Source organism: Hippoglossus hippoglossus, chromosome 4 (assembly GCF_009819705.1).
Source record: "Hippoglossus hippoglossus isolate fHipHip1 chromosome 4, fHipHip1.pri, whole genome shotgun sequence".
In the NCBI taxonomy this organism is placed as follows: Eukaryota; Metazoa; Chordata; class Actinopteri; order Pleuronectiformes; family Pleuronectidae; genus Hippoglossus; species Hippoglossus hippoglossus.
Window position 1 is genome coordinate 13,737,599 of NC_047154.1, and position 25,711 is coordinate 13,763,309.

Sequence of the window (25,711 nt, forward strand, 5' to 3'; positions counted from 1 at the left end):
TTAGTGATTTTTAAGATGCATGTTAAGTATCTATCTATCTATCTATAGTTTGTGTGCATTTTTTTTGCATTTCCATGTTATTACATTGAATAAATGAATAAAGGGTTGTTTTATCAGCAGATCATGTTTTGAATGACAAATCTGAATTTGCAAAGTAGCTGGTGACTTCAACTTTCAGATAAATTTAGTGGAATAAAAAAGTATGTTCCTCCTCAAAGGTGGCGGAGTACAAGTAAAACATATTTATATAAATTACAGTATAAGTATATAATACAGAAAAATGCCATCAAAACAAATAACTACAATTACCGCCTCAGAACGTTGACCATCAAAATCTAACCAGTTCATCTGTGAGTCAAACTAGACATTTGAAGAAATTCTCCGAAAGGTATTCTTGAGATATCGCGTACACAAGAATGGGACAAACTCACAACCCAAAAACTTGCCTCTGGTCAAATAAAGGCCCTACAGGCCTCTGATATCCATGCACCATTTGGCCCTCAAAATCAACTGTGACTTACATATAAGATACATAATATAATTGTAAAAATAATCTATTGGAAGACATGAAACTGAGAAGCACATCTGCTCATTTTCTTCCAGTTGTTTTTATTGGACAGTTCACCTTCCTATCATTTTAGTTTTTTTACACAGCAACATGAAAACCTTCCCACTTCAGTTACTACCATTAGTACAAAATGTATCTTTTACAAAAGGATAATTTCTCAGACTGTTTGAGACAGTGTGTGTGTGTGTGTGTGTGTGTTGGAGAACAGCAGTGCAGAGATAGCGACATCAGAAATGAGGAACCAGGTTGTGTGCAACAACAATGAGTAAACCTAAAGAGAGTGTGTACCAAGTGAGCGGAAGCTTTGCTGCTACTGGAATGATCTTAATGTACATCAGTTTGAGAACAGTTGATTTAAACAAACATTATCACAGTATGTGCACTGAAGTGAGAATAGTGTTAACTTTACAGAACAAAAAAATGTAAGGGATATTATCTTGAAGCACCCCATGTTACCATCCTATGAACAAGTTTATTTTGGAAAAGTTGTCAAACATCTGGTGTTAGTTCTTATGCACTCTTACTCGTCCTTATGCCACGTACCCTTGTTTGAATCAGTAAGGTTTAAATAAGCGCAGACTGAATAACCTGCACCATGACGTCTAACCCTGTTGACTCCTGTGAGATCTACATAAAGGAAGAGGCAGACGAACAGGCCTGACGACAAAAGATTAACAGAAACAAGTGACACAGATTAATGAGACAAAACACATGAGGTAAACAAAACATGTACATGGTACCATCCATATACCAAATAGAGCTTTTCATATCACCACAACATTAAACTTCATTAAAACCCAAATTTTGGCCGAAACAGAAATGACAATTTACATGTTTCTGCTGTGAAACAAATTCCCGGTCCTGACAGACATCTTCATTATTTTCTATTACTATTCCTCATTTAATAACAATAATAATAGTAGTAGCACAAGGAAACAGAACTGTCATTTTCACACATTCCCTTGCTTTGTAAACAAACAATTGAGAAACCCCATCCCACCCTACCCCACCCCACCCCACGGTATCAGTCACGAGGGTCGATCATCTCATTCACCAGCCGTGTTCTGATTGGCTTACTGACTCACACAGTCAGGTTCTTTTCTCAGCAGTTTATAACTCATCCTTGAGTTTAGAGTCTGTGCCATCATCCTCCTCCTCCTCCTCCTCTTCCTCCTGCTCTTCCCCCTCCTCCTCTTCTTCCTCCTCCTCCTCTTCATCCTCATCTTTCTCTTCTTCCTCCTCCTCCTCCTCTTCCTTTGCCTCTTCTGTCTTCTTCATGTCGTCCTCCTCCCGTTTCTTTCTCTCCTCCTCCTCTTGGCTTTCCTTCATCTTCTTCTCTGCATCCTGGAGTACACAGAAAAAGCAGATTAAAAAAATGATAAATAAATAATTCCTTAATGTTTAAACTTTCTTTATGCATTAACCACAAGGCGCTGAACTTAAAAAGTTGGTACACACATGCAAACTAAAGCTATATGGGCAGCACATATCGCTACATGCAGTTGGAAAACTAGTAAAGATGTATGATTTTTGACTTGCCTTTGTTTTTCCCCATGTGTCGTTGCCTACTTCCTCTGCCAGGTTTGGGTCATTGGTGATCAGGAAGTTGTCAAAGATCGTACCAGATTTGACCTTCATAAAATAAAAAGCAAATTTTACAGTCAGGTAGTTCAGGCAACTAAATCAAATTAAAGATACATCCAATAAACATGTTTGCTATATGTCCATTTTACTTTATATGAAACTGAAAAACAAATTGCCCCAATTGAAAAAAAAAACAGTTGTGCACAAACTAGAATCAAACAAACACAAAACATTAATCATTTAAGTAACACTTTCCTGTTCCAGAGTGAATATGATTAAACTAAAAGTCATATGCTATTTTGGTATTCTTAATTTCAGCAAATTGAATATTAAGCAGTAAATAAGAGAATCTGCTTCAGTGTGCTCTTACCTGCCACAAGTCCAGTCCAATCACACCAATGCTGTCATATTTATAGATCTCAGAATCGGCTGTGTACTCCGGGTTCTCAATCTCAGGATGGATCCACTTGCCCTTGTAGGCAGGATTGCTGATTTCTCTGGGCCTCCACTCTCCCTATGGACAGCACACAGACAGGGAGGAACCTGTTATTATATTGACTATTGATGATTCCACTTCAGAGGTATTAACTATTTTGGTTTGCTTCTCTTTTACATATTTATTCCTCTATTGTATGCATGAATCTGTAGATCAAATGTGGGGTTGATTCCAAAATAACTGTTTCTAAATATCTATTTCAATTTTTATTTGAGTTATTTCTCTCTTACTTTTCCCTCACACTATTTTTTAAGGAGTACTTGGACATTTCCAATTGTAGGTCTATTTTCATTTAATGTAAAACAATGCAAAAAACAAAGCCCAAAATTTCCATTTTCTGTCACAGAGGGGCCCACACTTATGATTTGGCGCCCTCTATCGGTGCTGCTTTAGGCCACAGCAGTTGAGCATCACCAGTCTCAACTTCGTACTGATGAGTTGTCAGACCTTGATCAGGACCTATAGAGTCGATACGCATTAGTCTGTATATTTGCCTACATGCTCAAGGAATAAACTAATTCTACCATCTCTTCGAGACTACTGGGATCTAATTTTCTCTCACATGGCAAAACAGGACAAAAAAAAATTATGATTCTTTTTAAAAGTCAGGGTAAGCCATTATTTTACTAAAATACATTTCATTGTATTTCATCTGCATGTGTCACGTGGAGTGACCATGTCTGCAGTTAAAGTTATTGAGGGAACATTTAAACTATTGTTATTGCATTTACTGTATGTATTGTAATATTGTATAACAATACAATTGCAATTAAGTTTTGCTGATATTGAAACATAATCCATAATCACATTTATAGTAGTAGTGTTACATAAATCTAATTTTACCATCGGTCTAATGATGAATGATTTTAGTGAATCTTTGAAGACACCATATAGAACATACACTTTATACAGATAATTTCAAATAAAATGGCCCAAAGAAAATATAGTCAATGTTAGTTTTTTTCCCCCCATGGGTTATACATCTACTACACATGCACAAGGTTGCACAAGTGGCTGAACATGTGTCTGACATCCTTCATCTTTGATGTAACAGAAATTTCTATTCAGGATTCTGATCGAGATGGTTTGTATCTCTCATATGACGTCTCTTTTATAGAACACTACATGGAGATTTATTGAAGTAGCGTAACCTACAGAATGGAACGTGTGTAGTAGGTGTATTCATTATTTGCTGCTCACCTTGTAATCGGGGTTAGTGACCATGGGTGGCTCCCATTCTCCATCCATCTCTTCATCCCAGTCATCGGGCTTCTTTGCATCAGGATCAGGGATGTTCTCAGGTTTGTCCCAGTCCTACAAAATAAAATGGTTTTATCCAAAGCAAATTACAAGCGAAGGACAACACTAAGGCTTCAGTAGGAAGGTGGAAAGTACTGTTAGATAAGACAAAGTGTAGGAGATCAGGTTAAGACTTGCACCCAGTGCTAGTTAGGTGTGTTAAGGTGTTAAGTGTTTGGACAGGATGTGATCTCAAAAGAGTTGAGATGACTCGACTGAGCCATATAAAAAACATTATATTTGTTATAAGGGTTTGTTTCATAAAAATAAACTGAATTCTGTTTATCAAGATTAAAATTAAAGTTTAGAAGTAGAAGAAAATAGACCAATAAGGACGAAAAATGGATGAAAATCCAAGACAAAGAGAATCCTTGAATGGCGCAAACAGACTGACCTCTGGTTTCTTATCATCAGGGTCGGGAATCTGCTCCCTGTCGTCCCAGTCCTCTTGCTTTTTGGCTTCTGGGTCCTTAACTTTTTTGGGGGGCAGGAAGTCCCAGTCTTCCTCCAGATTGCCAGACTCAACCTTCTTATTGTCGATTTTGACTTCGTAGGTGTTGTCAGGGTTGACGATCAACGTGTACAAGTGGCTGTACTCATCATCCTGCAGGGCAGAAGGGAAAAGTTAGCAGCTATTGGGATTGCATCTTAATGATTTGCATATAATGGGTTAGCAATGCAAAAAACGTTTCCACTTTTGACATGTCTTTGCTGATTTGGATGAAACAATGTACCAACTAATTTTGTCATGCAATGAGAAATAGTAAACACTTTTGCCTTTTCCCAGTTAAATATGGACACAACAATCATTTACTGATGTCTCACCTTGCATCTGATGTCCTTGTTGATCAAATGGTTCTTGCCTTGGTAGTTGAAGATAACATGAACCTTCTTTGTGCCAGGGCCACAAATATCAGGACCTAAACAAAGCCCACAAATAAAAGTGAAAATGTAAAATCTGCTTCTTCAGTTAGGAGCTGAAACTAAGCAGAGATGAAAAAATAAATAAAATATTAAATACATATATATCAATTATATCAAGAGCCGTAAAACTGGTGAAACAAAAAGAGATCTTCCCAAACTATCAAGGTGTCTGCTCTTACAGATTGGTTATACTGTTCACTGAGGAATAATTATATTTGAGGGAGTCCAACAGAGGGAAGTGTCCAAACTTACCAAACATGATGTTGTAGACAGAGTCCCCATGCATGGCCTCCTGGCTGAGGGAGGAGGGGAACAGTTTAATGTAGCCTCCACCACAGTCAATGCTCTGCTCATGTTTAACCGTGAACTGGATGACCAGAGACTGGCCCGTGTTGCTGAAGTCATCAAAACGGGTTGACACAGCGTAGAAGCGGGCGTCCTCACTTGTCTGCAGACCTGCAGCAGAAACAGTGTCACTGCAATGTGTCGTGAGTAAAAATCCAACATACGGCACGATACATCCAAGTTGTGGCAGGTTAGTTTGAATTTGTAAGTTTAAACTAGTCTCTTCACAAGCTGCACAAAAAGAGAGACAGTCTGTGATGGCGTCATGTAGAGACAGATACTGGTGCTGCTCTACAGACAGTGAGGAATGGAACCACCCTCAAACACACTGACTGCACCCCCTGGAGATTTCACTGGGACATGGGCTCATTTCCAGAATCACAGCTAGAAGCCCTACATGCACAATAAACACATTTGCATAGAACATCTCAAACGATAACGACATGTGAGACCACAGACTGAATAAACTACAGCAACCAAAACTGTCCATTGAGTCAATTCTTTTATTTTGCCTCGATGTCTGATTCAGACAGAGAGAAGTAAATGTACATTGTGGCTGTAGTGTCACTGTAATAACATCATAGTTGTCCAGTGGTTAGCACCCGGTTCTTGACCAGGACCTTTCTGTGCGTTGTTTTGTATGTTCTCCACAAAAAGTAATTGGAGACTGTACATTGAGCGTCGGTGTGAATATGAGGGTGAATGTTTGTTTGTCTGTTGGCCCTGCGATACGCTAGCGACCTGTCCAGCGAGGACCCGCCTCTCGCCCAATGTCAATGACATACAGCATCGAGATTTAATGTTTCCTCCGTGTTGTTGGACGGGCTAAAGTTGCAGTGAAAGAAACAGAATTAAGAGAAATGGAAAGTAACATATTGGGAAGTGCCAATCAGATCTGACCAGGGGCGGGGCCAGGGGAAGCTTTTTATTTGAAGTACACAATGTACTTGAGAAAGGAACAATTTTCTAAATATATTCAAGCTACAGAGGTAACAGTAAATAAATCTGAACCAGGAATTGTGGATGTAATTGGAGATATAATTGGCCCCTCTGTGTAAATTGTGGCCCCTTTTTGGCCCCGGATCTAGAAAAATCCTAGATCCTCCACCGGTTCTGACAAGACTTAACATCCTTGACATGGGCTTCAGCCTTATGCTAAAAAAAAATACATATTGGCACCTAAGATTAAAAAATGTCTATTGTCTTACACATGATCCACCCTGTAAGATTAAGGTTATCATTTCCACTCACCTTTATCTTTCTCTGCATCTCCATAGAACTTCCCTGCCGTCAGGACAAACGTGCCGTAGTCTGTCTTGTGCTTGGATTCCACCCAGCGACTCGTCCAAGAATCTGCACAAACAAGTTTAAGGTCAGGTTTAAAAAAAAAAAAAAAAAAGACTCACAAATAGCTGCACATCCACCACTGATGGTGCATCGGTGCAGGTGCAATGGGGATGTGCATGGATTGTGAAGCTGATTTCACAGTCCACACTGTGTTGGGACAATGAAAGTGGTGGTGAAAGAAGGAGGAGGAGGACTGCTAGGTGAAGGAGGGTGAATGAATGAATGAATGAATGAATGACCAGGGCAGAGATGAGGAGGAGGGGGATGGGGGAGGAGAGAGAGAGGGTGTGATGATGGCTGGGGAGGATGGGAGGGAGGAAGAGGGGTCAAAGATGAACGGCAGTGATGTAGATTCAAGATATAAGAAAATAAGAAATAATGCATCATAAAAAAAAATGCAGGGGAAATCCTAACATGACATCAAAATCAATCATTCATTCAGTGAGGCCAAGACAGGAGGAGTCCGCCGGTTCACCACCCACTCGCTACAGTAACGTGTGACATATTTATATAAAACAAAGCACAGGAGAAAGATACAAAATGTTCTTCAGGGTCAAAGATCTCACCTCCATCTTCAAATTGCTCTCGGAGATACACAGAGGACTCGGCCAGGACCGACGCGGCCGACACGGCCAGCAGCAGCAGCAGCAGCGACAGGGCGGTCATACTGACGAGCTGACACCCTGTCGAATTCAAACGAGCCACAAACCTCAGCTACACCGAGCGAGTCTCTGCGGCGTGTGAGCGGCGGGTGTGTTGCGGCTCCGCTCCGTCAGACAGTGATGCAGCAGCGGGGAGAAGAAGCGCAGGGACGCGGCCGCCGCTCTCCTCTCGCTTCGGAACAGATGTCTGCACCTGATTGGACGTCGCCTCCGCGCCTCAACCAGGAAGCGCCGAGGCTCGCGGCCAATGGGAGGAGACCACGCGTTCGCTTGGTACACACCCAGGGAAGTGATGATGATGCGCTGCGCGAGAATCAGGAGAATAGAAATCACAATAAACACGAATATACAACAATAACACGTTAAATGTGAGTCTTTAAAATGAATATGGAGTCAAAGTCCGTCCTTGGTCTTTAGACTTTACCGATACTTGTCCAATCTGGGCTAGATTTAACTGGATGAACTAAATAATGTTTAAAAGACAGTTTTTAATTGAATGAAACATTAATACTATTTGTCAAAGCACAAATTTTACACTCAGATGTTATAACATCCTGTTATAGATTTATTTGTATGGTTTAGATCTATTTTGTTAATTATATTTTACTCTCTTCCACCTATGCATTATCAAAGTGTGGGGCTTCTCTAACCCAGGGTGACATTGAATACAGTAAAGTCAGAGGAAGAAATAAACCACCACATATATGCATACTAATATTGTGTTATAATAATACCCTTTCCATTCCCCATTCTCTATTGCCGTATTCGTAGGACCCAAGATTGTTTTAGGAGGCCAGATAGAAAACATCTCTGTGAGAGGGTGCTCTGACTTTCTTAGAGACAGATAGAGAAGACACAACAGTGGTTTGGCGAGATGATCCAAGGATTAGATATATCAGTCCTATACAGAATCTCTACATTCAATCTAATGATATATGGTCAGCTTGTTTTTACAGGTTTATAACATGCCCTTTAGGACAACTGAGATTTGGTGATGGCAATTTAACTGTTAAGTTGTTAATGTCTGTGCGGCTCATCAGCCTGGTCTCCCTGATGCACCCGGTATAGAGAATAAATACCTCTGCTTAAGACATCATCTGTTTCCAGAAAAAAACCTCATTCCTTTACTTTGAGAGATTTCCTCTACTGATGCGAGCTCTGCACATTCATCCTGCACAGATTAAGCAAAACGTAATCTTTAGTGGAGGGGCACTTAAATACTCCTGTTGGGCTGCAGTTATCAATTATCATAATCATTGACTAATCTGCTGATTATTGTCCAATTGTTTTTAAATGCAGAGAACAGTTTCTTAGTGCCCAAGCTGCCATGTTACAGTCAGAATGTAAGTTATTCCATTGACTATCAATGAAAACAGCAAATAGTCACATTTGAGAAGTTGTAACAAGTTAATTAAAATAACAAGAAACCAATTATTAAAATTGTGGCGAACATTGTTCATCTGTTGATTAACGTAGAAGTTTTGTACCAACCCTGGCATGAGGCATGAAGATAGCAGGCACCATGCAGAACAATAAAAACAACAAATTAATCACATTAATCCATTAAATAAATAAATAAACGCTGTTGTTGGTTTACTCTTGCTGTTTATTTTCTTAAAACAATTTCTGTGATCATTTCTTTCCATGTTCTTCTCGTGATCTGAACCTTTGAGCTTTAGATTAAAATCTCTAAAACAGACCAACTCACACCAGTGTGCGTGTATAGACAGTCAATAAATAAACTATGCCGCAAAGTAATATTCTGCATATTAAGCAATGTTGATGACAATAATAAAACATGTATCAGGTTCAGATAAACCTCCGTAAAATGACTGAGATAAAAAGTAAATGAACAATATTTCTAAACTCATTGGGACCAAAAGCTGATATTCAAATGGTCTGATCAACCCCTGTAAAAATTTCAAGTAACATTTCCATCACCGCCGTTACACACTGTTCACACCACAAAGCCACATCATGTTCCCGACAAGCCAAATTAAAGGCTTATTGAAACATTAAGTGTGCATTGAAATAATTCCACAAAAATATTCAGATGCAGTAAAATGTTCAAAAATGGCACAAAATAAATCTGTGCTGATACAAGTGTAACTTCTGACATGCAAATACCAACACATGACGTATGACCTTATTCAAACATTAAAAAAACAATTCAGGAGAGCAGACATGAAAAATGTGTGAAATCCAGTATGACATACACTGCACAACCACTGATACCGTGTTCTACACTTTTTCATCTCGACACTGTGCGGACTGAAACCATGCAGGTGGAGAAGAGCAGCCACACTGCACATGATATCTGTCTCTGTCTGGCATGAACACGTCTCCTGCGACGCCACAGACGTCCGCAGGCTGAGCCTCGCTGATTTTTTCTATTAGTGCTGGACCTGCTCTGATGTCTGGCCCCTTCTGAGAGACCTAGACGGACACATGTTGTATCTGTGTGTGTGTGTGTGTGTGTGTGTGTGTGTGTGTGTGTGTGTGTGTGTGTGTGTGTGTGTGTGTGTAGGGAGGAGGGGGGTCTCTCTCTCTCTCTGTCTGTCTCTCCTTCTAGGGGAGAAAGAAGTTGATCCTCTGGGGTATGGACTTGCATCCCTGGGCTGAGAACAGTCTCTCCTCTTTAGGGACATACAGCATCGCCTTGGCCACCTCGTCCAGCGTAGCTTCGTCTGTCTCTAGACCTCGGGCTGCGTAGGCGTCCCGTGCACAGAGCTTCACGTGGCGGTACTCCAGAGGCATGAAGGGCACGTAGAAGTCGATCAGGTGGCCGGACATCATCTCGCTCTGTGCAAACCCACCTAAAAGAGAACCGCACAGAAGAAACTTATCACAAAGCTCCACCAATCCATATTTTGTATTAGGTAGAAATGACTAGCTTTAGTGCTAAAGCATAACTACTAACACTGATCCCACAACGAATCATCACCCCCATGTGCAGCTCTGTGCAGCTTCAAGCTAATTGTTTTGGTCCAGCACAACAGTTGAGTGAATTTAATTCTAACTCACCCCTATCGCTCATGTAATACAGACATGCAGCTCACAGAGCTGAAGTAAAAACTGCTGCACACCTTGAGATTCCATCGTTTCAGTTCGTAGTCGATGCTCCAGGTCTTCCATACCAATGTCTTCTCGATTTTGACCTGAGTGCCAGAAGTCCAGTGCTACATCATTGATCGTTGCCCCACCAATATTACTGTAGAGACAACAGAAACAGCAAAAAACATGAAGGGGAGGAGAGTTTGTTATGTAATTCATTACTGCTGTTTGTTTATTTGTTCGTTTATCAGCCAGATTATCCAATATCTACTGAGCATTTCTCCACAAAACTTAGTGGAAGGATTGACAAAGAGGTGGGTCCGGGTATTTGTTTCAGATATTTTATGGGCATTTTGCCTTTCAAGAGGGAAATTGGGAGAGAGAATGGGGAAGACACACAGCAAAGGGCCTGGTCAGAACCGAACCTGCAGCTGCTGCAGGAGGAGAGGTTGCTTATGATATTTTCACAAATTGGATCTTGATCAAAAAAATCTGCCACATTTGAGGAACTGCTGTCTATGAGTGTGTGAAGGTTGGTTCAGTTTGATTGGATTTAAGGGGGAATGCTTGGCCTTGGCAGGTTTTCCTCTGAAAGCAAGTTCTTATTTCAGTGAACTGTAGTTAACAAATAAATAATGAAAATTCAACATGAGTGTTACGATTAGAGTTTTAATGATCCTGAGCCTCTCCTAAATCATATCACTAGAGTGAAAAATTGATTTCTATGATTGATTTAAAAGATTAACCATCACCATAAATTAGACATAAAATATGAAAAATTCCATAAAGAGAGCGAATGGAGACAGAGGAGGAAACATCCTTCATCACAGATGAGCTCTCAGAATATCTGGGCCAGAGGCACGATACACTGTGGGTGTCTGACCCAGCTTCAACAGCAGTAAAGGACCAACCTGAGGAAGAGGAAGAGGGCTCTGCGGTAGGTAACCCCATCCACGTTGTCATAGTGATCCATGTAGGGCTTGATGGCATCGATGAGGCCTGGGTGAAGCTTCTCAGCCTCGTCGAAGATGAACAGAGTCTGAGGGCAACGCAACACCATGTCCCTGATGGCTTCTCGAAGCTGTCCCTGAATACAGAGAGAAAGGCAAAACTACGGCGTGAAAACTCTCCAACATCTCTAAATATTACAAAAGAACATGAAGACAAAATGTATGTTTTTTTTTTTGTCTGGCAGAAGTGTTTTTAGTTAATTGATAGGTGAAATTTTAGTTTCAAACTTACAAAGTTTTTAATTACAGCTGCTATAGTCGCCAGATCATCTAAAAGATAATCATTAATGCTAAATTAAATACTGCTGAAAAGGGATTTTTTTAAAACAAGATGTCTTTGCATTCTGCTACTTTACGTTCAGCCGAAAATAAAATGTCTTTTATGTAAAAAACACTTCGTAAAAACATTAAACACATTAAATTGTATTATGTAAGAATTCTGTTCTGTTGCACGTCAGTGATGAGGGAAAAAACAAGTTCATTAAAAGTAAATTGTAATTTAGATTTTTATCACTAATATTATTAAACTACAACATCTGTTATCCTTTATGATAGAGACCTTCTCGAGACATTCTTATAAAAGTGTGTCAACATAATTTTGAAATCTAATGCAGCGATTGTGTAAGAATGTGTCTAGCACCGATAACCTGGTTTTATAAATGCCAGGGTCCAAAATAGTAGTCAGAACACGTAGGATCAATGTCTGATTATGGTGGTTATCTTTCATACGCTAAATTACAAAACTTAAACTAAACATTTAACTATGCGATTTCCAGCATGTTCCTGGCACAGAAGTGGGGCTCTGTATGTCTCACCTTGTACGTGTCCACCAGTCTGGCATGTGGGAAGTGGAACGGGGCAATGAACAGCCGGACACACTCACTCTTCACCCCGTCACGATACAGGTTATCAGCAATGATCCGGGCCACGAAGTTCTTGCCTGTGCCAGACCAGCCATGAAAGGAGAGGGTGAGCGGCTTGTTGGACTCTGGGTTGTTGATAAAACCCTGGATGGCTTTCAGGACCACGGACTGAGCCAGGTGCTGCCCGTGGAGCTTCGTCTGAAGGTCCCTTGCCAGACCTGTGCCATGTGTGCACAAAAAGATAAGAGGAAGCTTCTGACTGACAGTGATAGAGAAAAACTAATCTAAGCAATGGAGCAGTGTTCAGCCTAAGTACTTGTATTTTACAGTATGCATGTATATGAATGGGTTTCCTCAGAATAAATGATGCACCAGCCAATCATTTTCTGATTTGTTGCTGCTGGAGTACATTTAAATGTACTACTACTACTACTACTACTTTCTCCAGTTGTTTCATTTTTGGCCATTTTTATTCCTTTATTACAATGACACTGTGACCCAAGAGTACTCAGCAGTCGTTACTACATTATTACATGAGTACGCAGAAGTCAGAACTACATTATTACACGTACACTCTGTAATCTTTACAACACTATTAAGAGAGTATTCAATACCCATCGGTTAGATCACAACCACCTTAAATCTCGAACCTCCCAACTACACTCCTGTAAAGTTTAGTGACTGTATCTTGTGTGGTTGTTACTCTATAGCACTGACAGACAAACAAGCAGACAGACAGACAGACAGACAGACAGACAGACGGTTGTTGAACTTGTTTTTTAACATATTTTAAATGAATGACACTTGTATCATTAAAAAGGTGTGTTTAATATTACAGCTTCCTCACCTCATCACCTGCATGCGTGTTCTGCGCAGGCTTAAAAGGGGTTGGTGGCGCTACTCTATGTAAAATAATAATGACATAATAATTCTTATTATCATTATACCACGGCTTGGTTGAATTTCCTATTGTGACGCATTCTGTAAAACTTGGAAAAATTCTCAACACTAACTCCACTGTGTGAAAAGGTGCCCACCCCCCAAATTTCTAATTCCCCCCCCCCCCCCCCCCCCAACGTAGAGCAGTCTAGATCTGGGCCTGGCTGCATTGAGCACTACCTGTGATGTTGTTGGTTATCCTGCAGTCTCCAGACTCACAGCACTGGCCCAGGCTACAGTACCACTGATGCAGCAGGCTGATGTAGTCCTGAGGGAAACCTGTCCACAGGTCCCGGCTGGGAACTGTTCACACAAACAGAACCACACCATAAATCAGCTTTTTACTCCTGACGAGCTGATGGAGCACGTTGAACACAAATGCTGTCGTTGTGTGGCAGCTGCAGATATGATCCTGTCTCCCTGTGCCTGTGTCCTACCCGCAGGTCCTACCTTGCTGTGTAGCATCTTCCTGGTTGGGCTGACACTCCCCCTCCCAGATGTTACAGTAAATGTAATTGAAATAGTAGCTGGACACGTTGGAGATGCTGTCGAGGTGGAAGAAGTCGGCCCGTGCGGACAGAGCCCCGAGCAGAGGCAGCAGCCACCGCACCAACATCGGGGAAGAGGCAGGTCGCACCGGAAGCCTCCTCGGTGTCTCCGCTTGTCATCAGCGGGGATGTGTTGGTCTGCAGGCGGCCTCATGCAGCCTGATCTGAGGGGGAGGAGGGGGCTGCTTCCTCCTCCCCCAGTTGGACCAGGGAGCGGGGGAGGGGCGCTCGTTTAATTAATGTGTGCGGCGCTTGCGGGCGGGAGCTCTCCAAACATAGAAAACAGCCCTTAACTACCCGCCCTCACGGATTTACTGAAATGAAATGCGCATATTCGGCAGGAAGGCAACTCGACTGACTGGTTCTGTTTTTGAGAGTAGATCTCAAACAGCCTGGTTCCGGAAGTAAAAGTCCCATTCTGATTATATAGTGTTGTACGGTGGCCGAGAGAGCTCAACGCACTGCAAATTAACAAAACACATGCAAAAAAACTACTTAATCAATTTGACGACACGTGGGCTGCAAAATAAAGTCCCAAAGCACGCAAATACAGAAAAGCGCCGGAAATAACGAAAACGACACCGGAAATGTTTACTGGGGACCCAAAAAAGTGATGAACCTGCCTGTAGTTCGGTGCTGTGTGAAGTTATTGAAGTGTGCTACTCGTCAGTGGTGATGGAACTTCACAAAGAATCACAAACATTATTTGATAACTAGAATTATTGTCTTATTTATGACAGATTTATATCATCAACATTAATCTTGTCACTTGCCCCGCCCCTTTTTCATGTGATTTGACATGACCCAATGTCCCAGATCACCCAAATACCCCGACTTAAGATAAATCGCAAACTAAATATGGCAATTACAGTATAAGGAAGGAACAAGAAGGGAATACTTGGGTGAAAGCAAATTAAGTATAATGGAATAAATTAGAAAGATTTGTAAGAAAACAGAAATAAAACACTGAACACTTGGAGGGGTAGTATGGTTCTCAGCAAGCTCTTTTATTAAGTTAGCTGGAGTTTCATCCAATAATACTGCAGTTTTTTTAGAGATGAGGAAAATCCCCACAACAGGGTCGGATTCAAGAAGTGCTGAAATAGTTTATGGGATGCGTAGTTTCTTCACTGTCAAAACAAGTACACACTCTGGTACTGTTGCCCTTTTCTCAATATTCTTTTGATCCGAATCAAATCTTTTATGGTCTCAATTAATTTTATAGCTGCTCGGACTGGTTGCAGGCTTAAGACTCGAGGATTTTCTGAAATGTCAGTGGAGAAAATGAATGGAAAATGCATAACATGTAATAATATGTCATTTTTTGGGATATAACCAGCTTGATCTCCTTCTGGATCCAAATTTTTAAACCGATTAAAATAATTACTTTATGTCATATGTATTAATTCACAATCAAGCTGTTAATACGTTAATATGGGGACATTTCAAAAAGAACACATCGATTAAAAAGAGCAGATAAAACACAAATTAAGATCTTGACAGTCCAGTTCGGTCACCTCATTCCAGTCTTTAGTTCGTCAGCCTCTTTTAAACTGTCGTTTTTTAACGGGCAAGTTCTACCTTCCTTCTCTCCATGAGCAGGTTTTGTCCAACACTGGCACCTCCTCTTCGTCCCTCATCCTCTTCTTGGGGAATGAACATTGGTTGAGTTGGAGGGGGCAGCTTCTGACTTTTTGTGGCCTCTCACAAGGTCCGTCCTTTTCTGAGGCTCATGTTGCTCTTCTTTGTCGAGGGATTGCCATTGGATGTGGGATTGTGTCTCTTTCTCATCCTCTGGCACCTGATTGGGCCCGTTTGCCCACTTGTGCCTTTTCGAGTGTCGTTCACTCCTTCTGACCTTGGCTTGGGAGTCTTCTGGTCTGTGATGTAGATAAGAAAATAATTTAACTCTTGATCTTAAAGCAGTGATTTGACATTTCTAAAAATGCACATTCTAAACTGCACTTGGCTGCAGATCCATAGTCAATTAGAGGGTTCTGTTCTTCCCTCTGCTTCACCACTTCTAATCCTGATGACATCACACAGGGGTCTAAAATGCCAAAGACTATAACATTCACATCACTTCTGTGCACTTGTAAATAAACATAGTAAAATCGTGAATCAAGTCTCTCCTGATTGAACTTCTACAGTATACAATGATCAAGACAGGAAGATATTTCAAACACTCACCTGTTGCCACGCTTTGCATTCATTTTTGAATGCTTCTCATCTCTCATCCCAGCAGGGCTGCCCTCCTTGGCTGGGCTGGCAGTGCTGCTGGAGGCGTCCTCGTTCAGGGACATTTGCAGGATCACCTGGTCTCCATGTCCTCCATCTTCAGAGCTCTGATCCTGGCAGATGTCCATCAGATCCTTACATGACTTCACACTGGAAGACAAATTAAACTGCTGAGCCAAACACCTTAATCACCTTATATCTCTTATATTTTTTACCCATGTCCAACAGCACAGACTTACACAGACCATCTAAGCACAAACTTACTAGAGGCTGTTTTTGTATGAACCCTGAAGGTGGCTCATCGTAATGAACGGATGCTGGAGAATCTGCTGGGGGTAATTCTTCTTAACTGACTCATCATCAGCATCTGTGTCATTAGGTCCAAAAAGCACTGCAGGTCACAGTATTCAGCTTGGACGTCTTCTTCCCAGAGCGGATGAGTCCCCTTTAACAAGATAAGAAAAACAAACATTGTTACTTGTCCTCGTGTTTGGATTATGAAAACGTTGTGCTGTTATAAATTCATCCAGGCTGTTGATCTCAAACGAGAATTGAAACTATTGACTGAAATGAAGAATTGTTTCATTGAGATAGTTTGCTCCAAAGGCAGTGGATAGCACAGGGGAAAGAAACACAGACTGAAGGAAAGACACCATAATTAGTGAGCTAGTGGAGCCAGCTAAGTGGTTGTAAACTACTTTCTTACTTCAAATTTGGCTTGTATCCATTTTCTTGGCCAGAACGCATGAGGTAGGAAGTTTCCTTCATGCTCTGGATCTCTAATTGCAAATGCAATTTTCCTCATCTGTTGAGAAAACACAACATTGTGAGAGTTAGTTAACTTCAAGTTTACATTGTTGATCATGTACATCAGGTGCACTTCTATTACTGAGACATATGGATGAAGTGTCTCTGGTTTGTCTCATTAGTAAAATAGTAGAAATCAGTGAACTTCTACTGGAAACTCTTTCACTATAATAATAAAGTGTGTGGATTTAAAAATACACAAACATCACAGCAGAACTGTACGTGTTTGTTGTGTTTTAAGTGCAGATACTGACCAATTCATTCTCATTAGAGGCTGGGAACAGTGGTCTGCCCGTAGACAGCTCAGCAGCAATACAGCCGAGAGACCATACATCGATGGCCCCGCTGAAAGGCTCTTTATACAGAATCTCAGGAGATCTTAGGATAAGAAACACAAACATATTACTGAGGTTTTAAAATGTACTAAACTCCTTGTTACTGTCAATATGTTACTCTGAGACATAAACCTGACATGCCAGCGTACAGGACTTGTCTAATTAATTACAGCAAACACAGCTGTCCCAGGTATACAGATGTGCTGTCAGTTACCTACCTGTACCACAAGGTCTGGAGGGGTTCACCGATCAGTTCCTCAGGATCATCGAAGGCTAAACCAAAGTCAATGACTTTAACTTTGAGTGGCTTCCTGACATGATCCACCAACATGATGTTATGGCTTCAAATCTGCATGAATGATCCCTACGCTGTTCAGAAAGTCCAAGGATGTAGCCAGCTGAAATCATGAAAAACATAATAATAATCATGAGCTACAGAGTTATTTCCTCAACAACTATAACAGACACATTTTACCGACCAAGTTTACCCTTCACCCTACAAAGCAGTTAGTGTAAGAGCTTGAGTTTAAAAAACAAACCTACTGTAGAATGGGGCGGATCTGCTTCAGCTGAAGGTGTTGACCCGGGCTGACCTGCTTGAATTTCTGCAGATCCATATCCAGGTGCTCAAACACAAGACAGTAATGTCTGTTGGCGGAGCAACGTTGATCACCTCATTCTGTTCTCAATTCTCCAGTCCGCCGTGTTCGTTTGATTAGAGGAAAGTCACACACATACAAGGTAGTTATCAGACAAAAATGTTTTATTATAAATCATGATACTTACAGAGTCTCTGGGCTCAGTTCCTCTGTTCACCAACCCCGAGGATGGATCATGAGGAAATCAGCCCCAACATCGTCCGCTGATTTTTATACACATACAATCTGGGTGGAACCTATATCTCCTGTCCCACAGCCTTGGGCTGTGATCTTGGGCTGTGAGTTATGTTTTCGTCGGTATTCCCCTACTCAGTCACATGTTCCTCAGTACTTTTCTACTTATGAGGCATGAATATCTAACATGTCCCTTGTAGGTGAATGACTCGTTGAATCTGACGATGTTGAGCCTGTCTGAGTGGAGCGCCTTCATGGTTTGAAGGGTGACCTCCTCTTCCTTGGCGCAGTCAATGTTTTCCATGCTTTTGATCATTTTTAAAGCCACCGTTTCATCGGTGGTCACATTCCTGCATTGGATGACCACAGACGCCATTGCCCAGGATTGTCTGTGCCTGGTACTGTGTAGTGGGGGAGGGGATCAGGTCTCCTACATGGATTTCTAACAGACTGTTTTGAGACATGGTGACAGAATAGTTCTCCTGTTGATTTTTCACACTTGTCAGGAGAATAGAAAAGAAGGAAGTTAGACACAAAGCCACGTATGCTCTCACAAAGCCTTACAGCCAGTTCCTGTCAGCCAGGTAGGTAGCATAAGAGTTTACAGACAGTTCATCAAGGGTTAGGGTTAGGCTCAGTCGTTTTATTCTTGAAAATCCACAAATACTAAAAGTACTGCTTAAATCAAAGACACTTTACAGACCGATAAATATTGTGTGTCTATATACCTCTCACTGTAAGGTTCTAGAATTCTAGAGAACCTCATTATCATATAGCTTTAATGTCTAATTGGTTTAAAGCCACATTTGTTCTTTTCTTTTATGTGAATTTTCTTTCTTCTTTTCTTTTCATCATGATTCTTTAATTTGAATCTTTGTCAACATCATGATTTACACAGTAGATGGCGGTAATGCACCTTGACGTTGGTTGCCACCCGCCAATAAACTAAACAAAGAAGAAGAAGAAGCTCATCATTTGTTATTGTGTGTTGGGACCTAGTGTTTGTTGAACAATAGTTGGGCCTACATGTGTAGCCACAGCCTGCTACCACATGTCTTCCTTGTTCTAGAGACAAAGGAGAGCCTCCAGAACTCTGTCTCCCAGGGCAATGTGGTCTCATGAGACGGTTCGTAAGATATCTTACGAAAAAAAGTAATGTACAAATTTACGTAGAGAATCCTACGAAATGCACAGCGCTACAAACGACAAGTGCGCCTGCGCAGACCTCTGCATCGATATTCTCAAGTAAGATGGCGGAGATTGCTGTATTCTTGGTGGAAAATGCTATATTTTAGGAATGTTTCTTAATAAAAATGCGTTTTGATGATATTTATGGCGAGATATGTGTGTTTCAGTTTCAATATTTTCATTCAGTGAACCTATACGATGTTTGGTTTGTTAGTTATTACGAAGATTTTTCACTTTTCTGTCGTATCTAAGGTGGTTGCTATGGACGCTTTTGTCGCTCCTTGCCGTCAAACCGGAATACTTTGTAAATTGCCCCCGTTAATATCTTTCCATATACTGCAAGGCATCAGTAGAAGAAGGACACGAAAGATGTGTATTGAATCAGGACAAAATGCCTGTTTATTTTCCTCCCCTCGTCAATTCCTCGCTCCGCAGTACATAACCACTTCCGTTGCTTGTAACAGGAACACACACCAACTTCCACATTAAAGCAACTAAATAAAATAGCTTACAATAATAACATTTCATTGATGAACTAGTCCTTACCTAATCGATTATTTAATATCATGACGTTAGTTTTTTTAATTTTCCATTCACTTCCGTAACACGAACGACCAGTGCGCCTGCGCATAGCTCTGAAAAACGGACGTTACATCATTCTCCTTCACCCCCTGCCTCGGTAAGTCTTATAACTTATTTATATCGCAAATTCTAATACTTATTTTTACCATTAAACCTATCCATTTTGTTAACAACGTATTCTTTGTTTGAAGAATTTTAACTGATCAAAGTTTTGCAAAGTTGCTAATGTAATCAGGGTAACATGTAAACCTGTACGGTTTGAAGACTCAACATTACATAGCTAGGCTAATATGCTAACTTTAAAAAGCTTTCTTTTGACCATACTCTCATCGCTAATTTTACTGTTTTACAGATAACCTGTCCCTCGCTCGTAATTCCAACCTCAACCCAGTCCTTTATAAATAAAACAAATGGCTCATTTTAAGAGTCTGTCGTTCTCTCTCACTCTTCTACAAATGCAAATAAATTTCTCTTGAGCCAAGGCACACACGTTGGCTTGGTATGAAATATTGAAACATTGTATTTATTATTTTATCAGGGACCATGCACAATAACACATCATACATTTTAATTGCGCTATTTCCAAGAGTACATTTAATATACTGTACTGTGAACGCTGTCATAATGTCTGTCTATGTTTTGTTGTCATATACTATGACAACTGAAATAGTAACCTGACCAAATTTGAGTAAATGACATGTACAAAACAGACTTGGTCCAGAAGGATAAACAGGAAAGAGATCCCCAGACAAGGGCAGTTCCATTGGGAACTAAGAAGATTAGTCGTGATTGACATTGACACTGCAATGAAATGTTGGCATTCTTCACATTAAACTTTCTCTTCTTAGCGAAACGGGTCCGATCATCCAATCCCAGTGTTCCTGAGGGGATTTCTGTACAGATGCCCGATGACCAAGAGGAAGGACTTGGTAAGTGATCATAGTTTCTATATTTATATTTCTGTGCCATGTTTGATTGGCAAACAAATTTGATGGCCCAGCCCATACTTTTCCTTATCAACACCATTTTCTCTTCCTGAAACAGATAATGCACTTAAAGAACTTGAGAGTCTTCTCAGTGTTGCACATGATGACACTGATGTCATTATTGATGCCAGCACACCAACAACAGCCAACGACTGGAAGACTCGAAACATCTTCTCGTCAGAGAGATGGAAGGAAGCCAGACATCAGCTTATGGACAATATGCTCAGAGCAAACTGCATCAAACCACAGCTCTGTCAAAGATGCTTGAAGAAGGACGCCACAATCAGATGTGCTGAATGCATGCCCATGCAATATTACTGCTGTGATTGTGACATTATCCATCATCAGTCCCAAGCACTTCACAATCGGGCATCCAGGGTTCATGGCTTCCACAAGCCACTGCCGCCAACAGTTGTTGTGAAAGATGATGCTGACGGGCACTATTCTCATCACACATGTGGTAAATAAATATATTTTCTTTTCTTTTTAAAAACACAAATCTATTTATTTATGTTTTTAATCTCTTTTCCCTTAGTAAGAATATTGCCACTGGAAATGCCAGACCATATTTGTGAATGCCCTCCAGAGAGTGTAAATGTTGTTCCAGGGAGGCCTATACTCTTCATAAACATGAAAGGTATCTTCATCTCACATTATTAAACATCTCCTGGTACACAATGGCAATCTTAGTGTAGTAAAGCCTATGAAAGACATAGTCAGCAGCACAGGAGCTAGGTCAAGAATAAATGCTAAAGCGTATTCAGTGTGCAGCGTATATGTTTAGGATATAATTTGTGCTTATTAAAAAATATAATGAGTCAGTTGTTAAGGGAGTAACATCTTTATAATCTTAAAGGTTCCTAATCACATGTTTATGGACTGCATATGTACAAATAAAGCTACAAAAATGGTTGTGCAAATTGAACACTGGAATTTGGATAGCTTGGACAATTTGTGGAGAAAGTGCAGCAGATGGAAGGCAGCATGAAGTCATGAACAACATTGTTGATAAAACGAAGGCAGAATACAAATAATGCAAAAGAATATTTACAATTTGATTTTCATGTTCAATGTTGGAGTTGCTGCCAGTATTGTATGCTTATTAATACTGTCATACACCAAGGATGACTTTGTAAATTCAAAGAGAGAAAGATTTAAAAGAAATAAACATATTTGGATGATAACTCTGTAATTCTATATATCTGGTCCAAGGGGTTGTAGTTTTCTTCTAATATGGTTTCTGATCATAAAATGTATAATGATTCAATGAGGGTTCAAAGCTCACTGTAGACTGTATCCACCGAGAGTTGGTGTCGTGAGATCATGAAAAGTAACCAAAAATATTTAATAAAGACTACACTAGCACAAACAAAACATTTTGTGGACTAACCTGACAAGAGGCTTTCATAAAGTGTGCGTACTGCTTTCATCGACGCGTTTTCCTTGTCTGTGACTACCAGGCCACTGAGGCAGTCACAGGACACACAGTCCTTCTTCTTTGTTCCAAAAAGAAGACCAGGGTGCAACCCTGCCATCTTGAGTTTGTGAACCTGAAAACAAATCGGGAACATAATCAAAATGGATTAACTATTAAAAACAAAAAGCATTATATTGTCAGTAGCTCCATATCCTTATTGTGCCAATTGACCATAGCCCTGATCTGGTCAAACAGTATGGCGTATAACCTGTCCACCTTATAGTATTAAAAAGATGCCAAACAAAGTTCATTGAGAGTCAAGTTTGCTTAGAAGGAGTAGGAAAAACAAGTTTTGGAGGTATCCAAATTTTGTCAGATTAGCAAAGCAAAATGACTTTAAACTTTACAGACATCCTTGCTATTATAGTACAAAGCTTAGTTTGATGGAAATCAGAGAGAGACATAAAAAATGTATTACTCCCTGTTTACTATTTTTCCAAAATTCTGGTCTAGTGGTCATACAGTGTGGCCTTTGAACTATCAAAGTGAGATATTTGAAGTTTTTGTGCCAATTTTCCGGGCAGTAAATTTCGTAAGAAATGGGGCTATGACCTTGGGAGGGTAGAAAAAACAATTACTAACAATTTTATATGTTGTATTGTACGATTGTACGATTTGAGCATGAATGTTTGACATATATGTCACCTGAATTTCTTACTTCTTTGTATTTACAGTGTTTTCGTACAAGAAATATAGCACTTCACCAAGGCATCTAAAGTTAATCTCTATACCTTTTTTACTTTGCTTTTAATCTGTGATTTATTTATGTAATAAGTGTCTTTTAACTGCTATAATGTTACCTTGTTGTTATTGTTTTTACTGTCAGTGTTTTTACCATGCAAAGTGCCTTTGAGTACCTTTTAAAAGTGCTATACAAATAAAATGTATTATAATTATTACTATTATACATTCATTCGACCGGGATATGTAGCTAGTGTGAAGAGTCAGCAGACTACAGGTAGTGAAGAGCTTACCAGAATCCGGGCAGCATCGATTAACTTGGAGGTATTACCTCCCTTTTTTAACTTTTCCCCCCATTCCTTGTCTGCCTTTTCCTTTGCTTTTTTTACAGTTTTTTTCATTGGTTGTTGGGCTCCACAAAGTTTGCATATCTTGCATGCAACACGTATATGCTGCATGCAAGATATGCAGGTTTTAATAGTCCAGCCAGGCATTTCAACTGAAAGGGAAAAGAGAAACAAATATTAGAGTTCATCCATCAGAGGCCATATTATCTTATAATAAATTAGTCTTTCAATAACTATAGTGTCCTCCTAATAGTGATCAATTGGTCATGAGTGAACAGTTTGTCAAGATTGTCAGAATAACATTACCTTCTTGGTGTGCAAAGGAAGATGTAGGTATCTGAGGGAAAACAGACAAAACTTAGGTTGCTATAAAACACCTATTAACTAATTAACACTTATTAACAATTTGCAGCTGCAAATAGTGAACAGGATACAGGATCATATTACCGTAGGTTCGGTTTATTGGTGAGTGGAAACCTATGTCAAGGCGCATTACAGAATATTACCCTAGTTCTTCCAAAGAAACTTTAAGCATTTTCTGATAAGCATTTGATTTAACTAACTACTCCTAAACAATTGCATATGGAGAACATATTTTTCCACATTTGTTGATTATTATCATCATTATTATTATTATTATTATTATTATTATTATTATTAGAGTATCTTTTAGATCGAGGACAGCCATTATACCTGTACAAGTATAAGAACATCCCTGTGTGAGAATCCTTGACTTTAAGATTCTTCCTGGACTTTGCAGACATATTACTTCTGCTAGTCAATACAACAAAATGTGTGGCCTGAACTTTGAATGGAGGTCAGTTGTTCCCACAGATGTTGTGTCATTAAACTAAAATCACATTAAAAAAAATATTTATATATTATAGATGTGTCCTGATATTAGCAGTTCTGGACTGATATAGAACTAACATTACTGAACTTTTGTCGCATTGATAAATAATTTTCAAAGAACTGAGTTTTGCTTTAAGTATAATTAGTAGTTAAAGATAAACGTTTTACTTACTTTTCTATTATGAGTGACCTCTTGGCGAATGACGCATTCTCACTCGTTTGCATTCTCAGTCGGTAGAGTTGACCCCACACAACATCTACAGCGCCATCCCGCGACATTTTGACGAAGTAAAATCTGTACTATCGTTTCGAATAGTAGATGGGAATCATTGCTAATTTGCAGAATAAAAATATGCACTTTGTTTGCTCTCACATTGTCTCCTCTTTAGCTAAGTCCCGTTGTGCCTTATCCCAGCTCTCCCCTCTCTTCTTCTGGGACGGTCGTACCATTCTCTGCTGTTTTCAGCCATTCGGCGTCCTGACTCGGTAGTCAGAAGAAAACCTCTACAACTCAGGGAGGTGAATAATTCCAGGCGGGAATTTCGGCAGTACAATGACCAGACGTCCCGGTTTACTGATCTAGATATCTATAAAACACTAAAATGTTTTCAAATTTCACTACCTAATTTCCCCGGTTTCAATCAGAATCAAAATAACAATTACATATAGCATTACATATGTTTCCAGTGCTTACATGGGGGGTTAGCAGGTTCTGGCGTTCTTTTAGTTACGTAACCCTATTAAAAAAAAGTAAACAAAACACCATGTGATGTTCCGTTGTCACGGCTATGGCTAGCCTATGAGCTTGCATCTCTCTCTGACAGGACCTGTCAGTGTGATACTAGTTGGCAGGCAAGCCTGTCAATCACTCATTTTCATGCCCGTTGCTAGCCAATGGCCTTGAGGCTGAACAGACCAACACGCCCATGCTAGCGGTTAGCTGTAATGCTAAGGAGAAGTTTTTCAAAGACCTCCAGGACGCTCACTCATTCCATCCCAAAGTACCCGTCAACGGCATGCACATCGATAAAACAATGGTCCCGGTTTGGGAGTTTTAAACTGTGGTTGCCTTATATGTGAGTGCCGGCCTATGGTGGCAGCGAGGGAAGCGTCCATAGCAACAACCATAACAACTAAATAAATCCGATAAAAGAAAACTAACAACAAAATATCATACAAACCATCTGAAAGAAGATTATGAAAATAAATATAACATTTTCTGCTTCAAAGTTGATCAAAAACACATTTAAACGATGAAAATATTTAATTTCCCATAAAGAATAAAATGAATGTCCGGCATGTTTTTTGTTTTCACGAAGAGAGAGAAGCGCATAGGTCACGTGTCCCCAGCCTCCTGACTCACGATTACGTGGAATTCATACGAATTCTAGTGCATTACTTTTCGTAGCATTTCCTACGAAATTTTGATGAGACCAGCCTGCTTGGTTTGCACTCGTTCCATCGACGTGCTCTCCAGACTTTCCTTCTCACGTCCTTCACCACAATCCAGTCTCCTGGTTCCAGATCATGCAGTTCCCTGTCTATAGATTTCGGTAGGGCATCCTTCACCTGCCTGTGGATATTAAAGAGTACAGGGGACAGGTTTACGCAATATCTACCAGTTCGTTTTTCAATGTGCTGTTGTCTCCTTCCACTGTTTGTTTCTTTCCACTGCCCCGCCACTGGCGGGATGATAGGCACGATGTTGCCTCGTGTCTATACCCAGATACTCACCAGCATCCTTAA

General features: G+C 40.2%; 4 protein-coding genes and 1 long non-coding RNA gene across 7 annotated transcripts; 1 reads left to right on the top strand and 4 right to left on the bottom strand.

Annotated features, from left to right (window-relative positions):
• Positions 1 to 589: 589 nt before the first annotated feature.
• calr (calreticulin) lies at positions 590 to 7,423 on the bottom strand. Its single transcript, XM_034584010.1, has 9 exons — positions 7,130 to 7,423; positions 6,468 to 6,569; positions 5,124 to 5,327; positions 4,773 to 4,867; positions 4,342 to 4,551; positions 3,849 to 3,962; positions 2,523 to 2,666; positions 2,108 to 2,200; positions 590 to 1,912 (listed from the first exon to the last, which is right to left on the bottom strand). The coding sequence occupies exons 1-9, from the start codon at positions 7,227 to 7,229 to the stop codon at positions 1,679 to 1,681; spliced, it is 1,296 nt and encodes a 431-aa protein (XP_034439901.1). The 5' UTR covers positions 7,230 to 7,423; the 3' UTR covers positions 590 to 1,678.
• Positions 7,424 to 8,813: 1,390 nt separating this feature from the next.
• tor3a (torsin family 3, member A) lies at positions 8,814 to 14,003 on the bottom strand. 3 transcript variants are annotated; one of them, XM_034582127.1, is made up of 7 exons: positions 13,542 to 14,003; positions 13,272 to 13,394; positions 12,105 to 12,370; positions 11,191 to 11,366; positions 10,312 to 10,436; positions 9,751 to 10,041; positions 8,814 to 9,714 (listed from the first exon to the last, which is right to left on the bottom strand). In XM_034582127.1, the coding sequence occupies exons 1-6, from the start codon at positions 13,705 to 13,707 to the stop codon at positions 9,794 to 9,796; spliced, it is 1,104 nt and encodes a 367-aa protein (XP_034438018.1). In that variant the 5' UTR covers positions 13,708 to 14,003; the 3' UTR covers positions 8,814 to 9,714; positions 9,751 to 9,793. The 3 variants fall into 3 exon arrangements, with proteins under 3 accessions (XP_034438018.1, XP_034438020.1, XP_034438017.1); XM_034582129.1 differs by having other exon boundaries at positions 8,814 to 9,720; XM_034582126.1 differs by having other exon boundaries at positions 8,814 to 10,041; positions 13,542 to 14,002.
• A 2,172-nt stretch (positions 14,004 to 16,175) lies between these two features.
• LOC117760562 (cell division control protein 2 homolog) lies at positions 16,176 to 17,417 on the bottom strand. The gene is made up of 4 exons (XM_034583685.1): positions 17,238 to 17,417; positions 16,939 to 17,062; positions 16,584 to 16,682; positions 16,176 to 16,322 (listed from the first exon to the last, which is right to left on the bottom strand). Exons 1-4 carry the CDS (start codon positions 17,348 to 17,350, stop codon positions 16,176 to 16,178), a joined length of 483 nt encoding a protein of 160 aa, XP_034439576.1. The 5' UTR covers positions 17,351 to 17,417.
• Positions 17,418 to 20,146: 2,729 nt separating this feature from the next.
• LOC117760563 lies at positions 20,147 to 21,268 on the top strand. The gene is made up of 3 exons (XM_034583686.1): positions 20,147 to 20,551; positions 20,667 to 21,068; positions 21,144 to 21,268. Exons 1-3 carry the CDS (start codon positions 20,434 to 20,436, stop codon positions 21,266 to 21,268), a joined length of 645 nt encoding a protein of 214 aa, XP_034439577.1. The 5' UTR covers positions 20,147 to 20,433.
• An 801-nt stretch (positions 21,269 to 22,069) lies between these two features.
• Positions 22,070 to 23,773, bottom strand: LOC117759769. Its single transcript, XR_004613555.1, has 3 exons — positions 23,420 to 23,773; positions 23,060 to 23,265; positions 22,070 to 22,158 (listed from the first exon to the last, which is right to left on the bottom strand). It is a non-coding gene; the product is annotated as an uncharacterized LOC117759769 (long non-coding RNA).
• Between the last annotated feature and the right edge of the window lie 1,938 nt (positions 23,774 to 25,711).

Bases quoted from the DNA above. Each gene is read 5' to 3' on its own strand.
- LOC117760563 (XM_034583686.1), top strand. From the start codon at position 20,434: ATGTTGGCATTCTTCACATTAAACTTTCTCTTCTTAGCGAAACGGGTC. The intron at 20,552-20,666 runs GTAAGTGATCAT...TTCCTGAAACAG, and splicing joins TGACCAAGAGGAAGGACTTG to ATAATGCACTTAAAGAACTT. The intron at 21,069-21,143 runs GTAAATAAATAT...CTTTTCCCTTAG, and splicing joins CTATTCTCATCACACATGTG to TAAGAATATTGCCACTGGAA.
- tor3a (XM_034582127.1), bottom strand. From the start codon at position 13,707: ATGTTGGTGCGGTGGCTGCTGCCTCTGCTCGGGGCTCTGTCCGCACGG. The intron at 12,371-13,271 runs GTAGTGCTCAAT...CACATGGCACAG, and splicing joins GATAACCAACAACATCACAG to GTCTGGCAAGGGACCTTCAG. The intron at 10,042-10,311 runs GTGTGCAGCAGT...GTTCTCTTTTAG, and splicing joins TGAAACGATGGAATCTCAAG to GTGGGTTTGCACAGAGCGAG.
- calr (XM_034584010.1), bottom strand. From the start codon at position 7,229: ATGACCGCCCTGTCGCTGCTGCTGCTGCTGCTGGCCGTGTCGGCCGCG. The intron at 6,570-7,129 runs GTGAGATCTTTG...TTGTTTGTGCAG, and splicing joins AGAGCAATTTGAAGATGGAG to ATTCTTGGACGAGTCGCTGG. The intron at 2,201-2,522 runs GTAAGAGCACAC...TATTTTATGAAG, and splicing joins TTGGACTGGACTTGTGGCAG to GTCAAATCTGGTACGATCTT.
- LOC117760562 (XM_034583685.1), bottom strand. From the start codon at position 17,350: ATGTTGGTGGATCATGTCAGGAAGCCACTCAAAGTTAAAGTCATTGAC. The intron at 16,683-16,938 runs GTCAGTATCTGC...TTTTCTCAACAG, and splicing joins CCTCTAATGAGAATGAATTG to ATGAGGAAAATTGCATTTGC. The intron at 16,323-16,583 runs GTAAGAAAGTAG...ATCTTGTTAAAG, and splicing joins GGATACAAGCCAAATTTGAA to GGGACTCATCCGCTCTGGGA.